Source organism: Trachurus japonicus, chromosome 15, assembly GCF_045865225.1.
Source record: "Trachurus japonicus isolate A0001 chromosome 15, Traja_1.0".
Lineage (NCBI taxonomy): Eukaryota > Metazoa > Chordata > Actinopteri > Carangiformes > Carangidae > Trachurus > Trachurus japonicus.
The window spans coordinates 18,220,533-18,230,089 of record NC_140921.1 but is presented as its reverse complement, the minus strand read 5'-3'; the positions used below and the strand labels follow the sequence as shown (position 1 = coordinate 18,230,089).

The 9,557-nt window shown below is 40.8% G+C and overlaps 1 protein-coding gene across 4 annotated transcripts; it reads right to left on the bottom strand.

Moving 5' to 3' along the window:
* Positions 1 to 5,233: 5,233 nt before the first annotated feature.
* zdhhc16a (zDHHC palmitoyltransferase 16a) lies at positions 5,234 to 9,557 on the bottom strand. 4 transcript variants are annotated; one of them, XM_085800152.1, is made up of 11 exons: positions 9,399 to 9,557; positions 8,221 to 8,478; positions 7,926 to 8,120; positions 7,730 to 7,818; positions 7,323 to 7,351; positions 7,099 to 7,232; positions 6,803 to 6,886; positions 6,634 to 6,707; positions 6,259 to 6,382; positions 6,038 to 6,108; positions 5,234 to 5,940 (listed from the first exon to the last, which is right to left on the bottom strand). In XM_085800152.1, the coding sequence occupies exons 2-11, from the start codon at positions 8,452 to 8,454 to the stop codon at positions 5,838 to 5,840; spliced, it is 1,137 nt and encodes a 378-aa protein (XP_085656278.1). In that variant the 5' UTR covers positions 8,455 to 8,478; positions 9,399 to 9,557; the 3' UTR covers positions 5,234 to 5,837. The 4 variants fall into 4 exon arrangements, with proteins under 4 accessions (XP_085656278.1, XP_085656279.1, XP_085656277.1 ...); XM_085800153.1 differs by lacking the exon at positions 9,399 to 9,557 and adding an exon at positions 8,845 to 8,974; XM_085800151.1 differs by lacking the exon at positions 6,803 to 6,886 and having other exon boundaries at positions 9,399 to 9,547.

Below are 9,557 nucleotides of genomic sequence, written 5' to 3'. Positions count from 1 at the left end.
CAAACCTTCTGCGTTGGACTCCCCTCGGACCCCCAGATGATATATCCGAGTTTGGAGAAATTTTAATTTTTGGTCAAAAAAAAAAAACGTAAGCCGCGCGCCTGTCGTCTTTTTAAAATCGCCTGTTTGGTTTTTGGTCATTTTCTCCAAAACCACCGGCCCGATTTCAACCAAACCTTCTGCGTTGGACTCCCCTCGGACCCCCAGATGATATATCCGAGTTTGGAGAAATTTGAAGAAATTTAATTTTTGGTCAAAAAAAAAAAAACGTAAGCCGCGCGCCTGTCGTCTTTTTAAAATCGCCTGTTTGGTTTTTGGTCATTTTCTCCAAAACCACCGGTCCGATTTCAACCAAACCTTCTGCGTTGGACTCCCCTCGGACCCCCAGATGATATATCCGAGTTTGGAGAAATTTTAATTTTTGGTCAAAAAAAAAAAAAACGTAAGCCGCGCGCCTGTCGTCTTTTTAAAATCGCCTGTTTGGTTTTTGGTCATTTTCTCCAAAACCACTGGCCCGATTTCAACCAAACCTTCTGCGTTGGACTCCCCTCGGACCCCCAGATGATATATCCGACTTTGGAGAAATTTTAATTTTTGGTCAAAAAAAAAAAAACGTAAGCCGCGCGCCTGTCGTCTTTTTAAAATGGCCTGTTTGGTTTTTGGTCATTTTCTCCAAAACCACCGGCCCGATTTCAACCAAACCTTCTGCGTTGGACTCCCCTCGGACCCCCAGATGATATATCCGAGTTTGGAGAAATTTGAAGAAATTTTAATTTTTGGTCAAAAAAAAACAAAAACACGTAAGCCGCGCGCCTGTCGTCTTTTTAAGATCGCCTGTTTGGTTTTTGGTCATTTTCTCCAAAACCACCGGCCCGATTTCAACCAAACCTTCTGCGTTGGACTCCCCTCGGACCCCCAGATGATATATCCGAGTTTGGAGAAATTTTAATTTTTGGTCAAAAAAAAAAACATAAGCCGCGCGCCTGTCGTCTTTTTAAAATCGCCTGTTTGGTTTTTGGTCATTTTCTCCAAAACCACCGGCCCGATTTCAACCAAACCTTCTGCGTTGGACTCCCCTCGGACCCCCAGATGATATATCCGAGTTTGGAGAAATTTTAATTTTTGGTCAAAAAAAAAAAAACGTAAGCCGCGCGCCTGTCGTCTTTTTAAAATCGCCTGTTTGGTTTTTGGTCATTTTCTCCAAAACCACCGGCCCGATTTCAACCAAACCTTCTGCGTTGGACTCCCCTCGGACCCCCAGATGATATATCCGAGTTTGGAGAAATTTGAAGAAATTTTAATTTTTGGTCAAAAAAAAAAAAAACGTAAGCCGCGCGCCTGTCGTCTTTTTAAGATCGCCTGTTTGGTTTTTGGTCATTTTCTCCAAAACCACCGGCCCGATTTCAACCAAACCTTCTGCGTTGGACTCCCCTCGGACCCCCAGATGATATATCCGACTTTGGAGAAATTTGAAGAAATTTTAATTTTTGGTCAAAAAAAAAAAAAACGTAAGCCGCGCGCCTGTCGTCTTTTTAAAATCGCCTGTTTGGTTTTTGGTCATTTTCTCCAAAACCACCGGCCCGATTTCAACCAAACCTTCTGCGTTGGACTCCCCTCGGATCCCCAGATGATATATCCGAGTTTGGAGAAATTTCCGAGTTTGGAGAAATTTTAATTTTTGGTCAAAAAAAAAAAAACGTAAGCCGCGCGCCTGTCGTCTTTTTAAAATCGCCTGTTTGGTTTTTGGTCATTTTCTCCAAAACCACCGCCCCGATTTCAACCAAACCTTCTGCGTTGGACTCCCCTCGGACCCCCAGATGATATATCCGAGTTTGGAGAAATTTGAAGAAATTTTAATTTTTGGTCAAAAAAAAAAAAAACGTAAGCCGCGCGCCTGTCGTCTTTTTAAAATCGCCTGTTTGGTTTTTGGTCATTTTCTCCAAAACCACCGGCCCGATTTCAACCAAACCTTCTGCGTTGGACTCCCCTCGGACCCCCAGATGATATATCCGAGTTTGGAGAAATTTTAATTTTTGGTCAAAAAAAAAAAAACATAAGCCGCGCGCCTGTCGTCTTTTTAAAATCGCCTGTTTGGTTTTTGGTCATTTTCTCCAAAACCACCGGCCCGATTTCAACCAAACCTTCTGCGTTGGACTCCCCTCGGACCCCCAGATGATATATCCGAGTTTGGAGAAATTTTAATTTTTGGTCAAAAAAAAAAAAAACCTAAGCCGCGCGCCTGTCGTCTTTTTAAAATCGCCTGTTTGGTTTTTGGTCATTTTCTCCAAAACCACCGGCCCGATTTCAACCAAACCTTCTGCGTTGGACTCCCCTCGGACCCCCAGATGATATATCCGAGTTTGGAGAAATTTGAAGAAATTTTAATTTTTGGTCAAAAAAAAAAAAAACGTAAGCCGCGCGCCTGTCGTCTTTTTAAAATCGCCTGTTTGGTTTTTGGTCATTTTCTCCAAAACCACCGGCCCGATTTCAACCAAACCTTCTGCGTTGGACTCCCCTCGGACCCCCAGATGATATATCCGAGTTTGGAGAAATTTTAATTTTTGGTCAAAAAAAAAAAACGTAAGCCGCGTGCCTGTCGTCTTTTTAAAATGGCCCGTTTGGTTTTTGGTCATTTTCTCCAAAACCACCGGCCCGATTTCAACCAAACCTTCTGCGTTGGACTCCCCTCGGACCCCCAGATGATATATCCGAGTTTGGAGAAATTTGAAGAAATTTTAATTTTTGGTCAAAAAAAAAAAAAAAAACGTAAGCCGCGCGCCTGTCGTCTTTTTAAAATCGCCTGTTTGGTTTTTGGTCATTTTCTCCAAAACCACCGGCCCGATTTCAACCAAACCTTCTGCGTTGGACTCCCCTCGGACTCCCAGATGATATATCCGAGTTTGGAGAAATTTTAATTTTTGGTCAAAAAAAAAAAAACATAAGCCGCGCGCCTGTCGTCTTTTTAAAATCGCCTGTTTGGTTTTTGGTCATTTTCTCCAAAACCACCGGCCCGATTTCAACCAAACCTTCTGCGTTGGACTCCCCTCGGACCCCCAGATGATATATCCGAGTTTGGAGAAATTTGAAGAAATTTTAATTTTTGGTCAAAAAAAAAAAAAAACGTAAGCCACGCGCCTGTCATCTTTTTAAAATTGCCTGTTTGGTTTTTGGTCATTTTCTCCAAAACCACCGGCCCGATTTCAACCAAACCTTCTGCGTTGGACTCCCCTCGGACACCCAGATGATATCTCCGAGTTTGGAGAAATTTGAAGAAATTTAAATTTTTGGTCAAAAAAAAAAAAACGTAAGCCGCGCGCCTGTCGTCTTTTTAAGATGTTTTTAAACACAGCCCCACACACACACACGATAAACCAGACTGACAGAGGATGTCCACGCACAAACACAGGCATCACACTCACACAGACAGACACACACAGACACTTACACACAGTCACACATGCACACATACACAAACAAACAAACACACAAACACAGCACTGTTCCACACAGTAAAATGTAAGCAGTTAGTTGAGTCGCCATGGTAACTTCTGAGGGCAGGCTGCCAATCAATCAGATCATTAGGGAGAGAGGAGTTCTGTGGCTTTCTGCACATGTACACGCAGACAGAGAGACCGTCAGACACACACACACACACACACAGGTTTTCAGCTCACATTCATCAACCTCTCAATTATTTTATACTTTTGATGTAAACATGTCCAACAATTTATATTTTTCTCATGAATTTAAGTTCAGACGTTTAGTCTTTCCAACTCTATTAATAGTAGTACAATTACAGGTGGAGCCTGGGACATAGGACGCAGCTTTTAACATCTATCTATCTATCTATAAACCCTTTGTCTCTTTTTTTCTCTCTTTTTCTTTCTTTCTTTTACTCCTTCATTTGTATTTTACATAACTTCTTTCTATCTTTCCCTCCCTATCGATCCATCCATCTACCTCTTTCTATCTATCATCCCCCTCTCTCTTTTTCTTCTTTCTTTCTTTCTTTCACCCCATTTCTTTTTACTTCTTTGTTTCTTTCTGTTTTTCTTTCTACTCCTTTTCTCTTTCTATGTTTCTACCCCATTTCTTTCTTTCTTTCTACTGCTCTCTGTATATCTCTCTCTTTCATTTATCCACCCCAATATCTTTCCTTCTTTCTTACTACTCCTCTGTCTCTTTCATTCATTCTCTATTCTCTTTATGTTCTATTATTCTGTTTTTCTTACCTTTTTCTTTCTCTATCTACCCTTCTCTCTGTGTCTTCTTTCTTTCTTTCCTTCTGTCCTTTTCTTCTTTCTTTCTTTCTTTCTTTCTTTCTTTCTTTCTTCAGCTCATTCAGCATTGTTTCAACAATTTCTTCAGCTCATTCAGCATTGCTTTCAGCATTCACACCATTTCCATTCTTGGAAATGTTTTTTCTAGTTTAAATTATTATCTAAGTCTCTTTGCATTTTTGACCAGAATTTTAGCCAGAAGACAAGTGTGGCTACAAAACTGGAGAAAATAATTTGTCTAGAGTTTAATTTGCAGAAAAAGTTAAATATTTTAAAAAGTATAAATAGTTAAAAAGAGAAAAGTAATGCCGATAAAGTTCAAAAAAAGCTGCACATTTTGATATATGAATTGTTGAAATAGCACAAAGTATGAAGGACTAGAAGAAGACCGTAAAAAGGCGGAAGAAAATGGCCGAACAGAAGAACAATGAGAACAATAGCCCCATACTTAGTTATTATCAATTATCTTATCTATCTGATCTATCTAACCCTAACCTTGACATGTCAAACACTGACATCTGCTGGAAGACTGAATTTTGACAGGTGTGTGTGTGCGTGTAGTCAGTTTCAGTCAGTGGGCGGGTGTGATGAGGAGGTTTCGAGGGTTGGAAACAGGCTGAAATCTGTCATCACCCTTTAATCTCTTCTCTCTTTATCTGACAACCACTTTCTTTACATTCACCTCTAAACTGAAAAAACAATTTCTCTAGTTCTCTTTGCTGCACACGTGTCAAATATTTGTCTCACTCCACCAAGACATTTGCTCAAACAACAGCATTTAGACTAAAATATTTCATTAGTCAAAGTGCATCTCCACTGTTGTGTCTGTTTATTAGAGCTGTAAGCTTCTGCAGATCTACTGGTAGCATGTGTCTGGGTCAGTGCATTTGTGAAAATAATGTGCCACAATAAGTAATAAGTAAAAAGTGACAATGTAAATGTATTCAAATAAAGCAAGTTATAAAGATTTATTAACTTAACAGGTACAAAATACAGATAAATAACACAATATCATGGTAATTCAGTTTCCATATGATATGATAATATTGGACTGGAGAATGCAAGTAATGGAGGTGGTGGTGGTGGAGAGATGAACCATTTTGTCCCAAAACTTTTTTGGCTTTATTTTTTGGTTTTGTTTTAGTTTTTTTTATAGACAAATATCAGCTTGGGCAGAACAAGCAGAGATTGTCTGTTTCAAAAAAAGGAAATATTATTTTACAGGTACTTCACAGTCCAGTGATATGTCAGTCAATGCTTGTGGCTTGTAAAAACCTATCAATAGCTCATAGTCAAGTATGACTAGTTGTTAGTAAAACCCAGAGGAGAACAACTCATCCATGACACACAGCTGTTTCACAGCTGAAAAATGTAGACCATCATCAACCACGAGCAATCCCACAGCAAGTTTTTGAGGTATTTGAGGTTGACATGACCCCAGCTCTTCAGTTGTACAGAGTCACAACACAAGGATCCTTTAAGCCTACCAGATTAAGTAACCAGAGGAGGTTGAAGACAGTCGAGTGTAGGCTACAAAGGACACCTAGGTAGGATCTGTCATACAGGTATCAAGTCCTTTTTAACTGGGAAGATGTCCCACGTCAGCCCATCACCAAATGGGAGATGTCCCGAGGGGAGGAGAACACGAGTCACCCAGTGACTACAGACAAAAGATAACAAAATGAAGATAAATGGGAGTGATAAAGCACATATGTCTATGCTGGTCATACATGATGCAATCAATTAGATAAACACACCTTCTCTTCTCCACACCAAGGAAGATTTTCCAGTTATTCAACTTGCCATAGTTGAAGGGGTTTCTATAAACCTGGCAGAGCAGTTAGAGAAAAAGAAGGGGGAAGAGGTTATTAAAAATGTATATGGGTAAGTGGTGACTCACCACTTACCAATTATTACAGGTTTGTGAGAAAACCGCTCAATTTATTGCAACCTTAATTACTTTAAGATTTAATCTCACCTTTCCCCATTTTGCCATTCGCTTCATTTCTTTGATGTTAATGTGTCTTTCTATGCTTGTCTCTCCTCTAGATATGAGAACTCCATGCCAAATGGTCAGTGCCCCGAGTGCTACTCCCACTGTGCTGCAAGAAGACAAGACAATACACTTTATTTGATCTGCTGCCAAGGTAATAAAAGACAAGACGTCAACGTGTCCATGTCTTACTTCTACGTAACATCCAGACACTATGTGATTTATAGGAGTTGGTATGAAAGTGTTCAATATACTTTACAGTTTTGTACTAACAGGAAGTGATAAAAGTCCTATCAAACAAATTGCAAACTTGATTTTATTCCCTACATGGCAAAGGACAACATGAAATGCATGTTTTACCTGGTGAGCACCCACATGTAGATGATGCTCTTATTTATCATCTTATCCTTAAAGGTGTACGGTGTTGGAGGAGTCTGATATGTTGAAAATAAAAAGAGCAAATATTACAGAACTAATAAATAAAAGATAAGACCAATGATGCTATTCTCTGAGTATTTTGAGTCTGTACCTGGCCGGGGGGCAGAAGCCCTATAAGAACTGCCATCCCTGTTACCGGTACCCCCGGCTTGTCCACATCCAAATGCTTCAAGCGCTAATGCAGCGGCCCACAAGAAACCCGAGCGTTAAAGACAGAGACAAGCCAGTGTCAGTAAGGAACAGTTTACCCCCTCAGAGAAGGACACCAGACATACAGGAAACGTAACAGATGAAATCTGACAAGCATCAGAAGGGGGAAAAACACCAAGCAGGCCTAATCAACCGCAGTCCAACAGTGTGGTGTATGTGTGTGCGTGAGTGTCTCACCTCAAGAGCATTGTATGCATCGAGGAACAGGTTTCTGCCACTGATGCTGCAGTAAACACAGCCCAAGGTCATGAAGAGACAGAAGGAGAAGAAGTAACGGTGGTTAAAGTGGCCCACACAGTTATTCAACCACGCTGGGATGCCGCCATTAAGGTAAACCACAATTCATTAGTGACGTTATATGGTTTCTGGTATTACAAACATAATGTTGGCGCAAAGGATACGACAATGATGGTCCATTTTCAGAATGCACCTGCAAGGGAACAAGATAATATTTAGTCTTATCACATAGCTAAAGTACAACATATGTATGTGATTCTGGCTCAACTGGTCTGGTCCTAGCAACTCCATTATTCCACTAAGCAGCTGAAAGCGTCTTTTTATCAAAAAAAAAGTGGTCCAAATTAGACAGGTAGCAACATGACATGATAGTCTAGTTTAGTTATTTCTAACCTAAGGTACTGCAAGTGGGCCATCAAATGCATTTAAAAATAGTACTCTTTTTGTGAAATATAACAAATAAAAATGTAATTATATATATGTATATTATTTTTAAAAGATCCACCGCTCTAGGGTAAACCACTCACCACTTAAAGAAACATCAGATTAACAATGACACTGACTGACTCACCTGTTACAGATGCCACAGTGGTGTGTTCTTGCTGGTTTAGCCATTATGCATTTTTTGCAGACTGACACAAAGGGAGTGTCATTTTTTTCCTGTTTTAAATAAGACATTTTTGTAGCGTTACTAACAGCCAGTTTAATTCAAGCCTAGATTAGTTTTGTTATTTGTGCACAACAGACAAATGGAGTTGACGTCTTACCGTGGGGGTGAACCCAGGGGAGGTCTTGGTGGCTTTGTAGTAATGAAAAACGATCATGACGAGGTTCCAGTGTCCATAACACACGTGCCAAGCGATCCAAGGTGGGGAGTAAGTGTTGAGGACCAGAGGCAGTAGGACCAAATAGGCTATCAACAAGATGGAGCTGGTCAGGATCACCACCAGGCAAACAAACACCTTCCAGACAAAGACATCGGAGAGAGAGTTTCATTCAGAGAAACACTTAAAAACTCCTTGTGATTAATCTAATGAGGACACAGACGAATCACACACTCACAGTGCCAAACCAGCGAGTGATGTAGTCCACAGTCCAAAACACCGGTTCAAAGATGGAGTCAAAAACCACATCCGAGTCAGTGAGGGAGTTAAAGTAAAGTGAGTGCACTAGCAGTCTCATGTAAGCCCATATTTCCCTCATCCACTGTGGGAGCTTGTTCCTTCCCCTCCTGGTACATGACCGTGACCGCACACCACGCAGCAGGTGGAGAACAGGGCCGGGACACCACCTCATCCTGCATCTGTGACATGTACGCACCTGCAAGGAAAACAAACAATGGACTCACTTAGCTGGATGCCAAGTTTACTCAGGCATGCTACTCAAAAATCCAGTCCTGTCTGTACTTGATGCATAGCAAAAAATTATTACAGATGAGGCATATAAAGTTATTCACACTAACAAGACCCAATGCTAACAATTATCACAATTTCAATTCACTCAAACCCAGTGTAGCTCCCTGTACAAGATATTTAGTTTATAATTACTTCAGACACAGAAAGGCAGCTCATCCACATAAACAGTTGTGAATAGACACAGTTTAGCATGTTAGCTTGAAAAACAGTTTTCCACTGAGTAATCCTTTCTGCTATAAAAGATTTTGCCAGTGTTTGACATCGAACTTACCTTATGCTGTATTTGAGAGCCCTTTATATAACTCTTAGAAGAAAGTCTGTGCCAGCTGACACTTGAACCTCGTCAGGTACAGAAGCCAGAGCGTTAGCTCGTGTGTTAACTTGACATACAGAGGAGTGTCAATGAAAATGGCTTGGCACAGGTTTATATTCAGTCTGGCCTGACACGACAGTCTTGCTTTGCTGCATTCCAGACACGGTAGCGTCTGTGTGGACACAGCAGCTTCCTGAGATTTTAGGGACAGCGGTCAGGAGTGGAGCTGACTGTGACAGGAGCTCCATTCAGCTTCATGAGGCATTTATATGATATTCACAGTGCAAGATTCTCAGCTACATCTGTCACCAAAGGCCAAAAAGAATAAAAAATGTGCATAAAACACAGGGCTGTGAATAATAGTCACACTGAATCTCGTCGCTCCGAAAATCCCTTTTGTTAGGATGTCACCCTACTGTTTTTCCTACTCAAACGCGCGACGCTGTTTGCTGCAGGCAGCTCATCCTCTGATAAATAATAAACATTTCAGATTTACACTAGGAAATACTCACTGTTCTATAAATGCAAGAACACTGCCGAAGCCGGGCCTTGCGTCGACATTTTCAAAACGGAGGCAAAAAAACGGGATTATTGCCACATATTGGCGATGAACAGCAGGAGCTGGGATCTTCTGTATGACAGTTTTTAGATCCGAATCCTGATCCGGAAAT

What these genes read in the sequence shown, in the direction of transcription:
- zdhhc16a (XM_085800152.1), bottom strand. Translation starts at nt 8,454, where the DNA reads ATGAGGTGGTGTCCCGGCCCTGTTCTCCACCTGCTGCGTGGTGTGCGG. An exon ending in CACTGTGGCATCTGTAACAG is followed by an intron (nt 7,352 to 7,729) that starts GTGAGTCAGTCA and finishes GTTCCCTTGCAG; the next exon opens with GTGCATTCTGAAAATGGACC. An exon ending in TACATGTGGGTGCTCACCAG is followed by an intron (nt 6,383 to 6,633) that starts GTAAAACATGCA and finishes GTCTTCTTGCAG; the next exon opens with CACAGTGGGAGTAGCACTCG.